This window comes from Lampris incognitus, chromosome 11 (assembly GCF_029633865.1).
Source record: "Lampris incognitus isolate fLamInc1 chromosome 11, fLamInc1.hap2, whole genome shotgun sequence".
NCBI classification, from domain to species: domain Eukaryota; kingdom Metazoa; phylum Chordata; class Actinopteri; order Lampriformes; family Lampridae; genus Lampris; species Lampris incognitus.
Window position 1 is genome coordinate 8,351,633 of NC_079221.1, and position 21,229 is coordinate 8,372,861.

The following is a 21,229-nucleotide window of genomic DNA, read 5'->3' on the forward strand; positions in this document are numbered from 1 at the left end:
AAAATCATTTGGTCGAAGACAAGTGGCTTTGTATAATTATGTAAGAGGTAATCAGTTTACCGATGTAAGTGGTTGCCTCCCTGAGGACAGACTTGGAAGAGAGTGAAAGAATCTTAAAATTGATTAGTAAATTTGACCGGAAGCCATCACAGAGAAGTCGGTACTGGTCTCATATGGGACCTCCTCCTGGGACGTCCTCGTGAATAAGCCTCTCCGTGGCATGTTGGATGAGTTGAGGTCTATGGGTGGTAGCTTTGTGGTTCTGTGAGAAATCAGCAGACGTGGCGTTGTTCAGCATATGAGGAGACTTTCCAGCTCGTCAAATAGGAATCGACGCCATCCACCACGTTTTTGGGATGAATTTGAACGCAGGATAAATTATTACGCCGTTCACGTCTGGCCGGCCTATGGACGTTTTCTGCATTTGCTCGTGTTGTTCAACGAGTACGATACGTGCTCTTCTTAGGTGACGTTTTAAAATGGGTTTTGATTGGTCTAGCCAGCAGGAAGGGTACTTCTGTCGTACCGGTTAAAACGTTGCTTGGGTATTTTACCAACCAGATGAGTTACGTGACTGTGCTCTAACTGCTTTAAGAACTGCGTCTTGGTAGAGTACATCCCTCCCAGCAGCCTTTAAGACAAAGCACAGTCCAATCCAGTTCTGCTCATTATCATTATTGTTGTTGTTGTTGTTACTATAACATTATCATTTACACACAGTACAGCACAACACTTCTCATATTTTATGTGAAATATTTTTCATTATATAACGAATTTAAATGCATGAATAGCTACAGTTTGTGGTTGTTCATCATCCATCAATCAAGAGAAATAGAAATGTGAAATATTTTGTGTGAAAGCCTTTTCATCTGTGTGTTTGTGTATGTATTTGTGTGTGCGCGCGTGCGCGCCTGCACGCCTGCGCGTGTGCATGCAGCGTCCACATCTGGAGGTTGCGCCGGAGAGGCTGACAGCCATTGAGCAACTGCAACACCTCATCTGTCTTTTCCTCGCCCTTCACTCCCTCCTCTCCCCCCCTCCTCCCCGCCCCCTAGTTGTCGTGGTTACAAAGCTGATCGATTAGATGTCATCTGATTCCAAATCACCAGAAACAAAAGATGACACCAGATGGTTACCGGACAGAGAGCGCGCGGGGGGGGGGGACAATTAGCTTAATAATTTACAGAATCTGTTTTGAACAGTCTGCGTGTGATTTGTGAGGTTTGATGGACCCTCACGCGGTGATGAGGAGCAAAGAGACCAGCACGTGGGCCATGTAAAAAGGAAAAGACAGGAAAGACGGGACGGCCGGCGGTGCATCACATCCCGGAAGGTAAAAGTAAAAGACAGGAAGGCGCATCATATTGTAGCAAATTCGGGGGGGCGGTCTGGGAGACCGTCGCCACAGCCGGGACGCGAACTCGTGTCTCCCGCTCCGCAAGCGACGTTAACCAGTCGACTAAAGGGTCCGACCAACGTGTCTACGTATCCATGCAGATAATGTGCATAGATAAGTAGACACGTTGGTCCTTGACTAATGGGTCGGACCCTTTAGTCCAGTGGTTCTCGACCTTTTTGGAGTCCTGGACCCCCTGCGTATTTTTGATCTACCCTGAGGACCCCTCCACCTGATCTTGGGGGAGGGGGTTGCAATTTGATAGAAACAGTAGAAACTGCATTTTAAATTGCATTATAGCATTTATTCACTCTTTGGGGCAAAAATAAGAGCTTTCAGTTGTAACTTAGATAAAGTTAACAAAACAGAATTCTTATGCAGTAACTTTCAGATATATGTAACAAAACAGAATATGTATTCAGTAACTTTCAGATATATGTAACAAGACAGAATATGTATCCAGTAACTTTCAGATATATGTAACAAAACAGAATATGTATTCAGTAACTTTCAGATATATGTAACAAGACAGAATATGTATTCAGTAACTTTCAGATATATGTAACAAAACAGAATATGTATTCAGTAACTTTCAGATATATGTAACAAGACAGAATATGTATTCAGTAACTTTCAGATATATGTAACAAAACAGAATATGTATTCAGTAACTTTCAGATATATGTAACAAGACAGAATATGTATTCAGTAACTTTCAGATATATGTAACAAGACAGAATAGTTATTCAGTAACTTTCAGATATATGTAACAAAACAGAATATGTATTCAGTAACTTTCAGATATATGTAACAAAACAGAATATGTATTCAGTAACTTTCAGATATATGTAACAACAGAATTTTTATGCAGTAACTTTTAACAAGATATTTTATTTTCACGGACCCCTTGCAATTACACCACGGACCACTAGGGGTCCGCGGACCCCCGGTTGAGAAACACTGCTTTAGTCGACTGGTTAACGTTGTCGCTTGCGGAGCGGGAGACACGAGTTCGCGTCCCGGCTGTGGCGACGGTCTCCCAGACTGGCCCCCGAATTCGCTACAATATTCTGGAAGGTAAAAGAAAGGAAAGACGGGACTCCCGGCCGGCGGTGCCACACATCCCGGAAGGTAAACGTGAGGCGGCAGGATAACCGGTGTAACCGAGGAAGACGTCTGCTGCTGAGAAACAGATGGTCCTTAACCTCTGAGCTCATGGGAGGGGGGACAATCGAAGAACACACAAAGGTGTTCACACACACACACACACACACACACACACACACACACACACAAACTTATTTCAGGTATACATATTGTAGATACAGGTCGCTTCTATCCTCTCCACTGCCACAAGTCTCAACACGAGCTTATGTGGGCACCCGCAGACCCATGAAATTACACACACAGACACAAACACACACACACATATACATACACACCAACACACAACACACACACACGCACACATACATACACACCAACACACACCACACATACATACACACCCACCCACACAGACACATACATACACACCAACACAAGCCAAACACACACACAAACACACACACACACACCTACACACATACATACACACCAACACACACACACCTACACACCCGTGCGGATGAAAGGGGGTGAAAGTGTGGGGTTTGGACCTCCGCTCTTGTCTGTAGTGCAGCAGATGGTGTCCAGGCCAGAGCAGGCGACGGTGCACCCAGGAGAGTTGGTGGGTACAGGGGGGGAGAGAACAAAAGAGGGGAGAGAGGAGACGCGAGAGAGGGAGGAAGGCGTGTCAGCGAGGGCCAAGAACCATCCATTATGGTCACGAGGGAGTCCGCTAAAAATCACCAATCCTGGTGAGGGACAGTCCATTACATGCTGACGACTGGGCTGCTGTAACGAGGAAGGTGAAACAAAAACAAAACAAAACAAAAAACAAAACAAAAAACAAACAAAACCGGTTAAACAGACGCAGATTGGCAGAATCGATCACCATCGATTCAGTAACGAAGGCAAATTAAGCTGTTCAAAGAACTCCCAGTACGTCATCCTGTCCAGGAGGTGACAGTAAATCAATACATGTGCTGTGTCCATCCCAGCAGCAGGACAGCCACATACGGACAGACGAAGGCCCCGCCGAGGAGGCGTCTCCCTCTCACAGGAAGTAAGAAAGACATCCGCTCACTGGAATCAGAGCTATATATAAAACCGATCAGGGTCCTTACTCAGTGTCGCGGGGATGCTGGAGCCTGTCCCAGCAGTCATTAGGCGGCAGGTGGGGAGACACCCTGGACAGGCCGCCAGACCATCACAGGGCCAGCCGACGCACACACACACACACAGGTGCGCGTGCACACATATTCACACCTAGGGACAATTCAGTGCGGCCGATTCACCTGACCTACATGTCTTTGGACCGTGGCGGGAAACCGGAGCATCCGGAGGAAACCCACGCAGACATGGGGAGAACAGGCAAACTCCACACAGAGGACCTGCATCTTCCAACCTGCATCTTCCGTGAGGAAGAACCCACATAAGCTACAGACACACAAACTGAGATATACCAATAGGGTAGACCTAACGATGACGACTTTGGCAAACGTATTACCAACGACGACAACTCGTAGGTCTGCAAGAATGATCACGGCCTTGAAATCCATCAGGCCCAAATGAAATGCTTGGCGAGGAAAGGAGCAGCTCAGCGCACAGGATTCACTCCTGGTGAGACGCAGGAGGAGCCTGGCCCGGAGACACCCCACAGAGCCCAGAACCTCCATGTGCTAAGCTCTCTGGCTCCCAGCAGAGTAGTTCAGCAGAGTCGAATCAAGTGGCCTCCAGCAAGCCAGCAAAGAGTGGCGTGAATTTGATGAAGATGCAGCCAGAATCATCATGTCAACAGCAAAGGGAGATGCAGACAGACGACTTCTGACGATGACAACCATCATTGTCAGTTTTGCAGCAGAGGGGTTTGATGTTGAAGAGGGCAAGACCACAGACCCAACTACACCATGAACCAAAGGGCAGACAAGATCCACCAACTGTGGCAAGAGACTCTGGCAAGGCAGTTCAAGGTAGCAACGGAGGAGGTGAAACCATCAGTGGCTGAGCTTCGTTACATCATCAGGAAGAAGCTCATGCATGACCCTGCGCAGAGCAGAATGACACAGGAGACAGATGAGAGAGAGAGCCAGGAAGCATACTGTGTTTATAACTGATCCATTTGGATTCACAAGGAAGCTGTTAGGGCAGAAACACAGCAGTCATCTTGCCTGCGCTAAAGAAGACATAGACCACTTTCTGCACAACACTGAGTGACCCTGATAGAGACCAAGCGCTATGGCCCCACAGAGCCCTTTTGGACATACCAGCGCCCAACGGTGGACTTCAACACCAGAAAGCCCACCTGGAAAGAAGTCCAGGAGGTGGTTACTGCAGCCAGAGCCAACTCTGCTCCGAGACCCAGTGGAGTACCTTATAAGGTGTACAAGCACTACCCAGAGTTCATCAGTATCTTCTGGAAGATTTTATGGGTGATTTGGCACAAGGGAACTGTAGCAGATCAGTGGAGACAGGCAGAGGGAGTCTGGATACCAAAGGAGGAAAACTCAAACAAGCTGGAGCAGTTCAGATCCATCGCACTCCTCAGTGTGTGTGTGTGTGTGTGTGGGGGGGGGATCTTCTTCAGTGTCCTATCCAGAAGGATGATAGACTTCCTCTGTAAGAATGCCTACATTGATACTTCGTTACAGAAAGGCGGCATTCCTGGAGTTCCAGGGTGCCTAGAACACACCAGAGTTGTCACCCAGCTGATCAGGGAGGTGCACGAAGGGAAGGGTGACCTAGTTGTGCTTTGGCTTGATCTTGCCAACACATACAGCTCAATACCCCACAAGCTGATCGAGACTACTCTGGACGAACACCATGTACCCAGTAAGATCAAGGACCCCATCCTGAACTACTATGGGAACTTCAGGCTCAGAGTCACTTCCGGGAACACAGCATCTGACTGGCACTGGCTTGAGAAGGGGGTCATAACTGGGTGTACCATCTCAGTGACACTCTTCACCCTTGCCATGAATACGGTGGTCAAGGCAGCTGAAATGAGTGCAGAGGCCCTCTGTCCAAGTCTGGCATTTGGCAGCCCCCCATCAGAGCCTTTATGGACGACCTCACTGTCACTACATCATCAGTGCCTGGTGGTTGGTGGATCCTCCAGGGCCTGGAGAAGCTCATCTGCTGGGCAAGGATGAGTTTTAAACCAGCCAAATCCAGAGCCATGGTGTTGATGAGGGGATAAGTGGTGGAGTGGTTTCGCTTCTTTCTGGATGGCATTGCAATCCCATCTATTACCGAGAAACCAGTCAAGAGCTTAGGCAAGGTCTTTGACTGTAGCCTTAGAGATACAGCGGCAATCCAATCAACCATCAAGGAGCTTGGGAATTGGCTCACCACAGTAGACAAGTCTGGCCTACCTGGCAGGTTCAAGGCTTGACTTTACCAACATGGCATCTTACCCTGAGTCCTCTGGCCGATGATGGTTTACGAGTTTACCCTGTCAACAGTGGAGACCTTGGAGAGGAAGATCAGTAGCTACCCCGAAGATGGCTGGGTCTGCCTTAGTAGTGCAGCACTGTATGGGAGGAGCAACAAACTCCAGCTCCCTATCAGCAGCCTCGATGATGAGTTCAGATTTTCTTGCACAAGAGAGGCACTGCTCTACTGGGACTCCAAGAACTCTAGAGTAGCATCAGCAGGCACTTTGGTATAGACAGGCAGGAAGTGGCGAGCCCAGGAAGGCCTAGAGATAGCAGAATCTCAGCTGAGACACAGGGCTTTGGTGGGCACAGTGGCAAATGGACGGGCAGGGCCGGGAGCCATCCTACAACCTTCCTGTGATAAGGCCCATGGCAAGGACAAATGCCATCTAGTCCTGGAGGAGGTGTGGATAGGTGTTGAGGAGGAAAGGACCAGCAGAATGGTGGCATGCGGCAGCAGGGAGCATGGATAAGGTGGGAGGGTGCACTGGAGAGGACGATATCCTGGGCAGATCTCTGGCAGGCAGAACTGCAGCGGATCAAGTTCATGGTAGAAACTGTATGATGTTCTGCCTGGCCCAGCAAATCTCCATCTCTGGGGCAAGATTGATTCTCCATCATGTCCTCTGTGCCCTGGAAAAGGTTCACTCGAGCACATCCTCAGCAGCTATCCATCAGCCCTGGGAGAGGGCCGTTACCGCTGGCAACATGACCAGGTGCTGAAGACAGTTGCAGAGTCTATCTCCAAAGCTGTGGTCAACTACAAGTAAGCATGCAGACAGAGGAACATTGCCTTTGTCAGGGCTGGTGAGCAGCCTTAGTCACAGCCCAGATCAGCAGCCGGTCTCCTCACCTCTGTGTCAGATTGGGAGCTGTGAGTTGACCTGGGCGGGGGCTCAGGTTCCCAGACCACATTACGACAACTTCATTGAGGCCAGACATAGTGCTATCATCAACCTCTTCAAAACAGGTGCTCCTTGTAGAGCTGATAGTTTCCTGAGAGGACCGGATAGAGGAGGCAAATGAGCAGAAGTGGTCCAAGTACCAGGAGCTGGTGGATCAGTGCCAGAGGAGAGGCTGGAAGGCACGTTGTGAGCCCATTGAAGTGGGGTGTAGAGGCTTCGCTGGCTGCTCACTGTGCAAGCATTACACTCTACTTGGCATCACTGGGGCTGCTAAAAGGAAAGCCATCAAGTCTTCCATGGAGGCTGTAGAGAGGACCTCCAGATGGCTTTGGATCAAAAGGAGTGATCTGTGGGCCAATGCTGCTGGAACACAAGCCACGGCCTGATCAACCCTGGCTGGGTCACCTGAGAGAGGGTGTATGATTTTGAAAGACCCGAAACACCCCGAGGACCTCAGGAAACGTCACTGATGATGTGTCCCAGTGCATCTTAGGATGTATCTTCTGTGTCTTCAAATCATTTTAGTATATATATATATGTATATATACGTATATATGTATATATAACTTTACAAGAACATAGTATAGCCGCCCTGAGATGGCCTGGCGGCCTGTCCAGGGTGTCTCCCCGCCTGCCGCCCAATGACTGCTGGGGACAGGCTCCAGCATTCCCGCGACCATGAGAGCAGGATAAGCGGTTCAGATAATGGATGGATGGATACTGTATAGCCCCGCTGATTAGTCATATAGTAGTCAAACACTGTAAACAGGAAATTCAACACCATATCATACATAATATATTCTGGTGTGTGACGACGCGGGTCAGGTACACACACCTAGACATTAGGGAGAATGCTGAATGCAGCTACAAGGCAGTATCACCTCCTGCGGCGCCATCCAACTGTCCAACAACATCACTCGACCACGTCAGCTGCATGATACCACATGGGATTTTGTAGGATAAAGCATCAGCAGTAGCAGACGTGTCTTTTGACAGACATACGGTGTGAGATAATTGCGCTGAACTGCGAGAGCGCAACCTCATCCTGTGGAGTACATCCTTCTGCAGAATCTGAGAGGGATGGTTACCGTGGCCCGTGCGGCAATTATCCCAGTTAGACAGCACACATACACCCGTGGACATGCACTGACGATCTGCTCTGACCCCCCACACACACACCACCCCCAAACCCCTGCCCAAGACTGACAGCGTGCCTTAATTTTGATGGACTGGGTTCCAGCAAGTCAGAGCTATTCCCACGGCGCCCCTTAAAGTCTCAGTGGAATGAGGGATATGCGGGATGATGCCATATGTCTCTTTCACACCTCCGCTGTTTCCAAGTCTTTTTTAGAGGGGGCATCAGATGCTTTTTTTTTTCAAAAGTAACTGAGCCTTTTGTTGATCAAACCAAATTAGAGGGTTTGGCCAAAATCAAGAGTAAACCAGCTCGGTAAGTGGTTCTGATTGTGTAATGTTGAACAGCGCATTCGATGGTCTGAAATCAGTCCAACTGGGACGAATGGATGAATGAATGAATGGATTAATTGATTAATTAATTAATTAATGAACGAATTAATGCCTTTGTCATTGCACAGCTGTACAACGAAATTAAGTGCAACTCCCCAGTGATACAAACAAGATGAAAAAAATTAAAATAAAATAAAAACAATAAAAAATAAAATATATGCAAAGAAGCAAAATACAAATAGACACACATTTGCAGCACAAGGATCCTAGCAAATTTTAACCAGTACCAACCCAGTAATGCTGATGGGTTAGATTTCTGCCATTGTGCATATTCAGCATATCCAGGGTGACATTTCCTGTTGGCCCACGGCTCAAATGGTCACCCAAGTGCGCTGAAGAGCACGATAATGATGTTAGCCGTATGCCGAGGCCTGCTGAATTACCAAACATGACCCCCCCACCCCCCGCACAACTGAGCCTGTCTGGCAGATTCTGAACCAGTGTCTGAGTGGTGTTTTCTGCTGTCACCGTGATGAAGTTGGAGGGTGTTAAGTGATCGCTCACAATCACAATGTCTGTAATGATCGGAATTGACCTTGCCCTCGGGATGAGTGGAGTAGAAAGTGCCAAAAAAACATACACATAACAGAATGGCTCCGCTTACACACACATGCACATGCACACACACACACACACACACACACACACACACACACACAAGAGAGAGGCAGAGTAAAAGAGTAGAAGAGTAAAAAAAAAAGAAGAAAGAAAGCGAGAGAGATTTTTTTGATGGAAATTTTCATGTTTATTTACTCTGACAATTTTATATCTCAGCATCATATGCCACATCACTAAAGAAGGCAGTTTGGGCGTCTTTGGATTGTGCAATCTTCACTATCAGGCTGTCTGCACCGCGGTTTGCTTGCTTGAATGGTGCAAACATTGGCTGCACACCCCACATTCATCTTCTCTCTCATAGCTTGTTTGTCTCCATGTCCTCGTCTCTTAACCAGGTAGGCCCACCATCGCCGGGCTTATTAAAGTGCTGGAGAGAGCAGAGCAGGTGCACTATATATTGACTTTTTATAGCTTATTAAAACTCCCCCACATGTCCGCCGGTTTACTGCTCTCCGGCCATGGAGGAGAGCCTGTGCCGGGCTCTTAAAACCCAATCTCATCACCGGGTCCGACACCGGCACGGGTTCGACTCACAACACCCTCCATGATAAACGTCCTCTGCCATGTCAACTGGCCTCACAGAGCTGCTGTCTGCTCTGTCTGCCGTGGTTGGCTACGTATTAATATTTAAATAGGCCAAGTGGATGGGGGGGGCAGATGGGTCATTCAACCTACACTAACAAATGGAATGCCCAAAAATTAAATGCAATTAAAGCGTATTCCAATGCAACCAAGCAACATTTACCTGAGGAACATAGGAGTTCATTGTAGGTGTCGCCCTGGATGAACAGCTAGCTAAAACGGGAAGGGCGGTGTCTCGTCATTAGGAGGTGCGCTTATTTCCCGCCCGATCACTCAGTTAGACAGATTATACAACCGCTGGGTTTGTCTTCTCGACTGTTGTTCGGTTGTTTGGTCAAGCACGACAAAATGAGATTTGCACAAGCTTCAACTTGTGCAGACCCTGATAGCAAAATTGCTGCGGCCCGGACCCGTCCCACACCCGACACTTCCATCCGGCCCACATACCGCGTGGAATGATGGCACTTGGGTGGTCCGCTCCTGTTTGCCAGATCTGGGCCAGAACCAAACCATAGCAAGGCCGCATGTGTCACATATTTGCCAAAGGTGGCCCATATTTGTTTTGTGATATTTGGGCCATATTCACCATTTACCACACGGGCCACTTCAGGGTCACATCCAGATTACATGTTGCCCAGAGCACCGCACCTTTGCCAAAAAAGGCCCACATTTGACTTGGCATATTTGGGCCATATTTGCTATTATACATGTGGGCCACTTCAGGCTCACATCCATTTCATCAGGGCCAGAAGAAGGCCATCAGTGCCGCATCACTGCCTGAAGTGGCCCACATGTATCCGGGGAACATAGCTGTATGTCGAGCTCTTCGCTGTTCATCCAGTTCAAGCGTTGAGGGCATGCATGATGTTCTCTCCTGGCTACACGTGGAGGACGGCTTCTTATGCAATCACCCAGCTTTCTTACGAAACCTTTGTACTCTAGCTAGGCCTACAAGCTTACACTCAAAGATTACATGACTGACACGGCCATGCTAGCAGATAGGCAGCACAGCGTCATGTAGTAGGTCCTTCACCTAGAACTTGTGCAGTGCAGAGAACTGCTTCGTACAGAGCTACCACCACTCCGTGGAATATGTCACCATGTTCCTTCACCAAAGCAACCCGCGAACCTTGTTCTAAAAAGCAGCTAAAAAAGATAATTCTCTTAAAAAGGTAATATGATCTTGCTTGTTTGTTTGACGATGAGCTGTATATTCTTGTCTGATGTATAATTGAATCTTGCTATTATCAAAATGTAGACCTTCCTAAGGTTCTTGTTTTGTTTGGTTTATTCTGTTCTACTTGTTTTATTTTGCACCATGGAATGCTCCCCTTTCCTCTAGTAAAAACAACGTTTTGTTCTAGTTTATTTTATTTTCCTATGTTAATTTGTAACACCCCAGTATTCATTCATGATTTGCGTGAATTCAATATATCAACTCCTACCTCCTCCCAGGTCTCCATGGTGATGGTGGTCGCCACCTGGACACTGCTTGGCATTCCCCTCACCACATTTTCTTTTTATACAAGTTATAAATCCTTATAGCAAGATTTTTTTTAGCAAGATTTAAGGATAGAGTTGTGTTGACTTAATAAAGGCAATAATGTGTCATCAAAAAACGGGTCTCACTGGAATGTTAGCTAATAATGTAGCACAAATTTGTGCAAAATCTCCACCTACATTTTGCAGATTTTTCCAGGAAATGTGTGCTGTTGCTTCCAAGGGCTACTTTGTGTGTGTGTGGGGGGGGGGCTGTGATGGCCTGGCAGCCTGTCCAGGGTGTCTCCCGTCCACTGTGTCCACTGTTCCTGCCTTCAAATATCTGGGAAGCATACTATCTCACACCTGCACAATGGATGATGAGATCCAGCACCGCCTCAATCTCCACACCAAAGTGCTTGTTTACAGAGCAGTGTGCATCTCCACACTACTATATGGACGTGAGGGATGGACCCTCTACAGCCCCCATCTCAGAAGCCTGGAGGCCTTCCATGTGAGGTGTCTCCAGAGGATCCTCGGCATTACTTGGGAGGACAGAGTGCCACACACATAGGTGTTGGAGTGGGCAGACAGTTGCAGTGTGGAGTCTACCCTAAACCACCATCAACTCAGGTGGCACCAACGACTCCCACATAAAGTCCTCTACAGCCAGCTACACCTTGGTCAACGCGCTGCTGATGGACAGAAGAAGCGGTTCAAAGACCAAACGAAGACCACGCTGAAAAGATGCCGGATCAGCCCCTGTTCTTTGGAGGAACTTGCCTCCTGCCGCACCATCTGGTGCCCTCATGTCTCACAGAGAGTGAAGTATATGGAAAACCAGCGCACACAACACCGTGTAGCAAAGCGTGCGAAGCGGCATGCTCGCAAAGCTACCCCTGCCCCCCCCCCCAGCACCACTTTTACATGCCCGGTCTGCAACCACAACTGTGCATCCAGGATCGGACAATTCAGCCACCAAAGGATGGACAACCAGCAAGCAAGCAAGCAAGGGTGTGTGTGTGTGTGTGTGTGTGTGTGTGTGTGTGTGTGTGTGTGTGTGTGTGTGTGTGTGTGTGTGTGTGTGTCTGTGATGGCCTGGTGGCCTGTCCAGGGTGTCTCCCCGCCTGCCGCCCAATGACTGCTGGGATAGGCTCCAGCATCCCCGCGACCCTGAGAGCAGGATAAGCGGTTTGGATAATGGATGGATGTTAACTTGTCTAACTCATCTCTTGTGACGTCATGTGGCTGTTCATAACTGGACTAGCGGGTTGAGAGACTACAGTAGATCAATTTATTATTAGCATAATTATCATTGTTATTATCATATTGTTGCCGTCATGACTTGATTTTGAAGTTGGGAAGATACTGGGTGGGTATGAGGGGATCTGGGTTTGGGTCAGAGGTATGTGTGATTTATTGTGGATGGGTCCTGTATGTTGTGTGTTGATATTTGGTGTTTTTATGTGGACCCCAGGGAGAATAGTTGCTACCCGTGTTAGCAGCTAATGGTGAACCGAACAAGCAAATAAATTAATTGTCACTACCATATGATGTTTGTAAGCCTGACATATCAACTATGTGGTGCTGCTTTGGCTAACTTACACATTTTAGTGCGTATTTGTGGACGACTTTCATGAAGTATGCTGTGCTTGGAATAAAAAGGTCCATGTTTAGGGGAAAAGACCCACCCCGTTCAGTAGGATTACTACGGCCCTGCACCCAGTGGTTCACTCTGTTTTCTGTGATGCAGGCAGTTTGTGTTTTGTGGGATCAGTCACCTTTGCTTATACTTTCTTTACACCAACAGAGGCTTATTCACTATTATTATTGTTATTATTATTATTAGTTGTAGTAGTAGGTAATATAGTAGTAGTAATAGTAGTAGTAGTAGGTCATGTAGTAGTAGGTCATATACCGCTACAAGCAATAGTACTAGTAGCGGTAGTAGTAGTAGCAAGTCACGTAATAGTAGTAGAACTGGTACTAGTAGTAGTAGTAGTGGGTCACAGGAGAAGGAGTAGTAGTAGTAGTAGTAGTGGGTCACAGGAGAAGGAGTAGTAGGAGTAGTAGTAGTAGTAGTAGTAGTAGTGGGTCACAGGAGAAGGAGTAGTAGTAGTAGTAATAGTAGGTCATGTAGTAGTAGTAGTAGCAGTATTAGTAGCAGTAGTATTACTGATAGTAGGTCATGTAATAGTAGTAGTAGTAGGTCACATAGTAGTAGTAGTAGTAGTAACAGTAGTAGGTCACATAGTAGTATTAGTAGCAGTTGTAGTAACAGTAATAACTGTAGTAGTAGTAACAGCAGCAGCAGCAGCAGTAGTAGTAGTAGTAGGTCACATAGTCGTAGTAGTAGCAGTTGTAATAGTAATAACAGTAGTAGTAGTAACAGCAGCAGCAGCAGCAGCAGTAGTAGTAGTAATAGCAGTAGTAGGTCATGTAGTAGTACTAGTAGTAGTACTCATCTTAACTATCATTGCTCAGAGCACGTTGTGCAAATGTGAGCTGGCGTTGATACAATGCGGTGATTGGTTCACAGCTGGGCTCGTGTTGTGGGTGATGTAGTCCACATCGTGTCGGAGTGGAGTCCACCAGCTCCGTATCCACCACTGGGGAACTGGGTTTTACTCTGGGAGATAAACCCTCTGACGGGACAACAAAGACCACAGGACTGGCTCACACAGAGCCCTGCGCGCCCGTCCTTCATCCTGGGGGAATGAAAGTTGGAAGAGAGGGATATAATTGGTGGTGGTGGTTGGGTGGGTGGGTGGGTGGGGGGCAGCACCGCATTTCATATTACCCCGTCCTATGTCGTCACATCACCCATGTGGGCAGGGTCGTCTTATGCGAGTCAGAGTGTGTCCGAAAGCAAAGTGAGAGGAAGAAAACCGAGCGACCCAACCGAGCAGAGGTGTCGCCGGAGGTGTAGAGAAGAAGACCTGCAGGGAGACCTGCAGGGAGACCCGGTCCTCCGACGTGCGGTGTGATGTGCGCCTGACAACATGACCGACTGGGAAGACGACAAAGGGGACTCGGTGCGACTTGTCTGCCCTTCGACATGTGGCCGCATCAAATGCCCGCCTCGCCAGACCTAGCGTTGGAGCTCCTAAGGAACCCAGCGGGACGAGACGGGGACGACAGCGATGAGAACCCGCCGAGGGAAACTTAAACACGGCTGCAGGTCTTTCTCGCCACGCTGAGACGGAGTTACCGCTCCATCGAGAGAAACACAGTTGAATTTTGTTATTTTATTTTTCGGGCCGTGAGAGTTTTGAACCACTCAGATCTCGTTCCCCGACTGGTGAGAAGTTGTTTTTCTACTCTGCTCCTTCAGTTTAATTCATATTTAACCGGCTAATTACGTCATGTAGCTCTGACCCTTCTTACCAGCAAGGTAGATTTGTAAGTGCTCGTGCATGAATCTGGAACTCCTCTTAAAACGGGTTTCGCTTTTAACTTGTTTGCACGTGTCCACCCACGCGCGCTAAAAACAACCCGGGTTGGGGAAGAACTAGATTTAGTCCGGTTTCACGTGAAACCACGTGGAGGTTTTCCGTTCTCAAGCCTGGAGCGGATGCGTTGTTTCAGCACCACGGACAGCAGCGGAGGCGTGGGGGGGTGGGGGCGCGCAGCCCACCTGCATGCAGAGATTCAATGGGGCGCAGTGGTTAGCGCGGTCGCCTCACAGCAAGAAGGCTCTGGGTTCGAGCCCCTGGGTAGTCCAACCTTAGGGGGGGGTCGTCCTCTGTGTGGAGTTTGCATGTTCTCCCCGTGTCTGCGTGGGTTTCCTCCGGAGGCTCCGGTTTCCTCCCACAGTCCAAAGACGTGTAGGTCAGGTGGCATCGGCCGTACTAAATTGTCCCTAGGTATGAATGTGTGTGTCGGCCCTGTGTGATGGTCTGGCGGCCTGTCCAGGGCGTCTCCCCGCCTGCCGCCCAGTGACTGCTGGGATAGGCTCCAGCATCCCCGCGACCCTGAGAGCAGGATAAGCGGTTCGGATAATGGGGGTGGGAGGGGGGGTGTGGATGTACACTGCTAACTTAGAGGCTTGTACTTTGCATGTGGTGTCCTGTGGTCTGACGCTTTGCAATGGGAAGTATTCAGCAGCTTATTGACGGGCTTTTTTTCCCTTGGCGTTGATTCCGTACACCGACTAGTTTCCCAAATTCCCAACTTTGGGATGAAGTTTAAAGATTTGCTTTGACTGAACTTCTGAATACCCCCCCCCCCCCCGTTTCCTTTCTTTTACTTCAGGGGGTTTTAAAGTCAACGGGGAAGGTCGACAAGATGATGCTCAGTGCGGACCAACCAGATCCGGGCTTGCCATGGGGGCGGTCAGACGCGGAGATCCTGCTGGACTCGCTGAAGGTGGGATGCGCGCCCCCGGACGCCGAGGGCAAAGCGCGCTCCCTGGGCGCGCCGGCTCTGAGCAGGGAGGAGAAGCGGCGGCGGAGACGCGCGACGGCCAAATATCGATCCGCGCACGCCACCAGGGAGAGGATCCGCGTGGAGGCGTTCAACGTGGCCTTCGCAGAGCTGAGGAAGCTGCTTCCAACGCTTCCGCCCGACAAGAAGTTGTCCAAGATCGAGATCCTGCGACTGGCCATCTGTTATATCTCCTACCTCAACCATGTCTTGGATGTGTAGAGTGTAAGACCGCTGCTGCGTCATCGGTCCGCCATCAGTCCGCCTCTTTTCCTTCCGGTTCAAAACAGTGTAAATAAAGAACGAGGAGGCAAAGAAAGCAAATGGTGCAGGTTTCTAAAGCTGTTGTAAAGGCGATGTATGTGTGTACTGTATTGAATGCCACTGCCACGCCCAGATCAACCGAGACTGTCCCCCACCAAAAAAACGACCCCATAGGTCGTTTGTATATTACGACCTATAGTTACGTTTCAAGCTACGTCCTCACGGTCCTTCGTAATTATAACACGTTACTTTCCCTGTAACAATAAGCATCTCCTTCCATAAGCTATCGCGAGAACGAATATTAATAAAAGCAAAGTTTAACGTCACATAGCGGTTATAATGTCCACGCTAGCTGACTTCCTACCTTCCGGCTAACGTTAAGTTAGCTCTTATGACGTCATTCATAGGTAAACACACTGCCAATAGCAATCTTAGTTACTATACTAGGCGGCCAATCAACACAAAAATGCACTGACCACATATTCTATTGTTCTCACATTGTTTTAAAAACCCACAATGCACAGAGGCGAAAAGTATCCGTGGCATATCTCCTGCCGCCGGTAGGGGCGCTAATTTGGAAAACGCTCCCGTGGGTCGTATTAGAGGACAAATGATCTATGTGGTCGTATGGGGTTGGAGGACTTGTTGGATAAGTTTGCCGGAGATCTGACGATTTGTCCTACTTTGTCGAAATGGCCTACTGTAGCGCAAATCCGAACCGGAACCCGCGCATGCGCAGTAAGACTTGACAGGCCCACGGTACGTGTCACGAGCTCGTTTAGGGCTTGTTTGTGATAACTTCGCGCTCGTTCCACCGATTTATTAAAAAAAACAAACATATTAAGCGGTTTTGATTTAAGGTCAGAAAGGATTTTTCTTGCGTGTACTTTTGATGAGGAGCGCAGGAGGCATCCTGATCAGATGCCCGAACCACCTCCTTCGCGTCGAAAGGAGCCAGTTGAGGTGGTTCGGGCATCTGATCAGGATGCCTCCTGGGCGCCTTCCTTTGGAGGTTTCCCGGGCACGTCCAACTGGGAGGAGACCCCGGGGTAGACCCAGAACTCGCTGGAGGGACTACATGTCCAATCTGGCCTGGGAACGCCTTAGGATCCCCCAGGAGGAGCTGGAGGGCGTTGCCGGGGAGAGGGACGTCTGGAGTGCCCTAATTGCCACCGTGACCCGACCCCGGAGACGAATGAACTTTTGATGACTTTGATTAGTAAACCCTACACGTGCCCCTCCTGCACGGTGCCCCTCCTGCACGGGACACATGATTTTTGCCCATCATCCAAGAGGCCACGAGGGAGCTCATATATTTGGATTTCATTTCCATCAAGCCCATACGAGTCTCTCAAATAATTGGACCGTTTTTTTTGGCAGCGGTTTGTTGCCGTTGTTCGTAGTGAAAGATTGCGTCGCAACTGTGACATCTTTCGTCAGTAATTACAAAATGGATTGTTTCCCTATAAGTGGCGGCCCCTTCCTCTTTATGGGTGCAGTTTGGCTGAGGTCTGGTTGTGCACAGACAGGGGGCAGCTGTTTCTCCAGATGAACCGAGACCACCACTTCACCGCCCCGTCCGTCTGCCACGTCCCCCGGGGGACGCTCGAGCGGACGCACGCCATACAGCGCGGGTCAATAAACGTCTAGTAATAACATGTCATAACGGTTACATAACATGTAATAACGATTTCCTCACGATTGATATAATAATTCCCTTGCAGGCCACGAGAGACTGACGGTTGATTTCGCCGCAGCTGGTTTTCATCTTAAGAGCGAGGAAGAGTCCCTTAAATAATCCCCAATGTGAGGAGGAAGACATTTGGCGTGGGGGCGACTTGTTTCTGTTCAATAACCCCTCGACCAAGGCTGCAGTTTTCCACAACATGCATTGTCCCCTTCGCCAGTTCTCTCCATTAAGAGAGATACTGTTTCGGCTTCTTTTTAGTCAAGTCCTTTTATGCAGGGCTCTGTGCATGGTGTAATGTGGCTCCAAGGGTAAGGAGATATTGTCCAAGTCCACTCCAGCAGCAAATGCCCAGCAGCCCTTTTTTCCCAAGTACTAAGAGAGAAAGAGGGTGCGAGAGAGAGAGAGAGAGAGGGAGAGGTATTCTCCAGTTTATGTTGGACAAACGGTAGACCGGGCATATCATGAGGGGGAAACAACTTTTTGGGGGGTGGTCTTGATTATGGTTCACGGGAATGGTTAATTATAATCTACTCTAACTCATTACCAGTTTTGTCATTTGAAACTGGGGGGAAGATAAGATCTGCTGGACATTTTCACATTTCGTGTGAAATTCCTCACTCAGGTACAGCAGCATACGCATCAGCCGGTGGACGTTTTCTGGAGAGGGGCGACACCGCCCTCTGCTGGCTAGATGAAGAACTACCTGTATGTAAGCGGGAGCAGTCCCTATGTAAAAAAAAAAAAAAAACCTAATAAAGCTCCAGTGAAAGAGTTAAATGTGCTGATTGTAGGGGAACCCTTTTTGACTGTGATATTTAATCGCGTCCCGGGATTTATAGAGCCCTTTCAACAAATCATAGGTCATAATTCCGCGGCCATTAACATAATGTGAGGCACGCGCAATCAGTGCGTAAAACTGGTTGCCGGGGCAGGATGTTCGCACCGAAGTCCGCTCAGGATGCGAGGTCTCGAGCAAAAAAAAAAACAAAACAAAAAAATCACACCAACGTTCTGCTTCTATTCCCTGAAACAAGTGTGCCAGTAACGCCCTCTAGCGTGCAGATCCCTCACGCCATCCTGCCGTGCCTTCCTCTCCGCCGCTGTACGCACTTACAATAGCGAGGCGCGCGTGGATGGAGCGCCGTCGGTGCGGCTGATCAGTCCGGTTCCCAGCCGAGGTGCGCCCCGCAGCAGCGCAGCGGCACAGGCCACTCGATCCGCGCCGAGGCCCGCAGCGAAAGGATGGCACGCTCCCCGTGAGGTAGGTGAAAACCGTCTCGGTCCAGGCCGTCCTGGTGGCCCATCACGCCGGCAGACAGACCCGGAGTAGGGAATTTGCTGGTTGAAGTTCAACGCTGCGCACGTCGTCGCGGAAAATGGTTTCCTCTCCGGGAGACGGACGTGCCCCATTCGGAGGGTCTGCGTGAGCCCTATTTGGCGTGCACGCGCGGATGAGGCTAGATTGTCCCCTTTTATGCAATTTTAGGCGTGCGTTCGACCGTGGCAGCGCTGGGTGGAAGATAGTAGCCGGACGCACACAACCCAGAGAATTGCGTGCGTGATGTGCAGGGCTGGTCGGTTGAAGGGGGCTCTATTGTAACCGAAGCTGCGCCGTGGCCGTGTAATTGAGCAGCATCATTTAGTCATTCACACGCTTGAGATCCAAAAACGCCACATGGTGCTGCAGTTCAGCCTAACCCCGGATTAAACTCCACGTCCCCCCCCCCCCTCTCAGTAGCCTTGGTCTATTTCAAGCTGTTCCGTCTGCTGCGCACCACCTGCATGTTCTGCTATGCACAGCTGGAGAAGCCCGGCATTATGAAGGGTTCCTTACCGAGGGAACTTCACCTCAACTTGGCCACAGTCAGTCATTTCCCCCCTGAATGGCCTTGTTACCCTCTGGCACACGCATGCTGATGCAGTGACCTGCCTCCTCCACTCGTTATTAAGCATGGCTGGGAGGTCCAGTCCTGCCCGGAGAGGTCTGGATGGGTTCGGCTGTGCAATGCAAATGTTTGAAATAGGTGACAAGTAATCATGACAGATAACCACTGCAGGCCATATACCATACTAGCACTGCTGCTGTTCACCCTTTCTAAAACTGAACTTTGGTTTGCATATTGGCATTTTTCAACGTGTTTCTTCTTCTTCTTCTTCAGATTAATTTTATTGATCTAAAAGCAGCGGCAGCCTCGTGGCTTCTCTTCATCTTTTTTTTTAAGGAAAACAAATTGAACTGAACAATGACAGTTGAAATACTCTATGATATATATATATATTAACATCTTAACATCCCCAAATCCCATTTAGCCACATCCTGCTCCCCTACTACCCCGTCCCACAGGCCCCCTCTCGGGAACAGAATTAAACCACATTACAGCAGGTTCAATATAAACACGGAAAAAGGAAACAAAAGATTATTTTTTAAATAGATAAGTAAAAAAAAATAAAGTAAAAAAAATAAAGAAAATAAAGGAGCGAGTAAATACTGGGCGTTTAACTGGCTTTTCACGGTGTCTTTGGCTGAGACCCTGTGCAGGAGGCAGGCCGTACTTTATTTGATAGAGAACACACACACACACACACACACACACACACACACACACACACACACACACACACACACACACACAATAGCCTACTGTTCATAATAGCCTGCCCCCCTGCCCCCCCCCCGCCCAACCAGCACCACCACTCTCTCCTCTCACCTCCCAGTTTACTTTTATCTCATTCCACGTGAAGGCGTCGGGAGTGACGCAGTTTGACATTCCAGGGAATCTGGTTAGCTATTAAACCGTCACGATTATGCTTAAATGTGTCTTTGTGTGTGTGTGTGTGTGTGTGTGTGTGTGTGTGTGTGTGTGAGAGAGAGAGGGGGGGGGGGCGTTTCACATGACAGCTGGGAGGGAGGGTCAGAGGTGCTGTTCCATCATTGGAGGGTGACAGGTTGGGTGGCCATTTTCTATCACCGATCAAGGCAGGGTCTGTGTGTGTGTGCTGCGAGGGCCTGGCCACGCCCTCTCCAGAGGTGCCGTACTGGTAACACTGTGGCCACCGACCCATCTGATTCAAGCGCCAAAGCGTGTCGTACGCCCGCCGGTCCACGGTGTCAGGGTCGCGGCTTGCCTCGCTCGGGCGTGAAAAGCGCACGCGTGTATGAAGGTGCAGTGCCAGCAGGGGGCGATGATTAAGGGGTGAAGGCAGGTTAGGGTTAGGGTTAGGGTTAGGGTTAGGGGAGGGGGTTTGGAAAATGCTGTATGCTTCCTTTCCTCCGTGGGGAGTTGCTGCCATTGAGTTAATCATCGCCCCCTGCTGGCACTCCACCTTCATACACCCGTGTACTTCCCGCGCCTGAGCGAGGCGAACCGTGACGCTGGCCGGCGGGTGTGTTACACGCTCTGGCGTGACCCTGGGCTGCATTCTTGTGATTAGGTGCGTTGAATTTATGGAAAATAAAAAGGTTTTCTGCACATCCTGCGAGGGACAGGGGTGCCCTCCATGTCCGCGCATCTTCGCCCTGGTCTGAACGGGTTTGGTCAGCCGGCGTTAAGACGCCGTTTTTAAATCAGCAGCGGCTCCACGTCTGCAGTTCTGCAGGGAGGGAGGGTCGGGGAGTGATAGCAATCTCCACCCTGCCACTGCTGGACACTCCGTCACCCCTTAATTGATTTCAGAGTCTTTAGCCAGCTGATTGGACTGTGTGCGTGCATGTGTTCGCAGGCCCGCGTGCGCGTGCGTGTGCCAGCAACTCATCCTCGATTTCAAGCTCTTTGCCATTATCAGGGGGCATGTTCTGCATTTAGTT

At 49.2% G+C, this 21,229-nt stretch overlaps 2 protein-coding genes and 1 pseudogene across 2 annotated transcripts in view; all 3 read left to right on the forward strand.

The window, feature by feature from the left end:
- Positions 1–4,224: 4,224 nt before the first annotated feature.
- On the forward strand, positions 4,225–7,225 carry LOC130121009 (uncharacterized; annotated as a pseudogene).
- Positions 7,226–15,332: 8,107 nt separating this feature from the next.
- LOC130121265 (helix-loop-helix protein 2-like) lies at positions 15,333–15,692 on the forward strand. Its single transcript, XM_056290145.1, has one exon. It carries the CDS (start codon positions 15,333–15,335, stop codon positions 15,690–15,692), a length of 360 nt encoding a protein of 119 aa, XP_056146120.1.
- A 2,851-nt stretch (positions 15,693–18,543) lies between these two features.
- LOC130120744 (vang-like protein 1) overlaps positions 18,544–21,229 on the forward strand; it is a 51,430-nt gene continuing 48,744 nt past the window's right edge. Inside the window, exon 1 of the mRNA XM_056289456.1 lies at positions 18,544–18,685. The gene's annotated coding sequence lies outside the window, so the exon portion shown is untranslated. The remainder of the gene's footprint in view (positions 18,686–21,229) is intronic.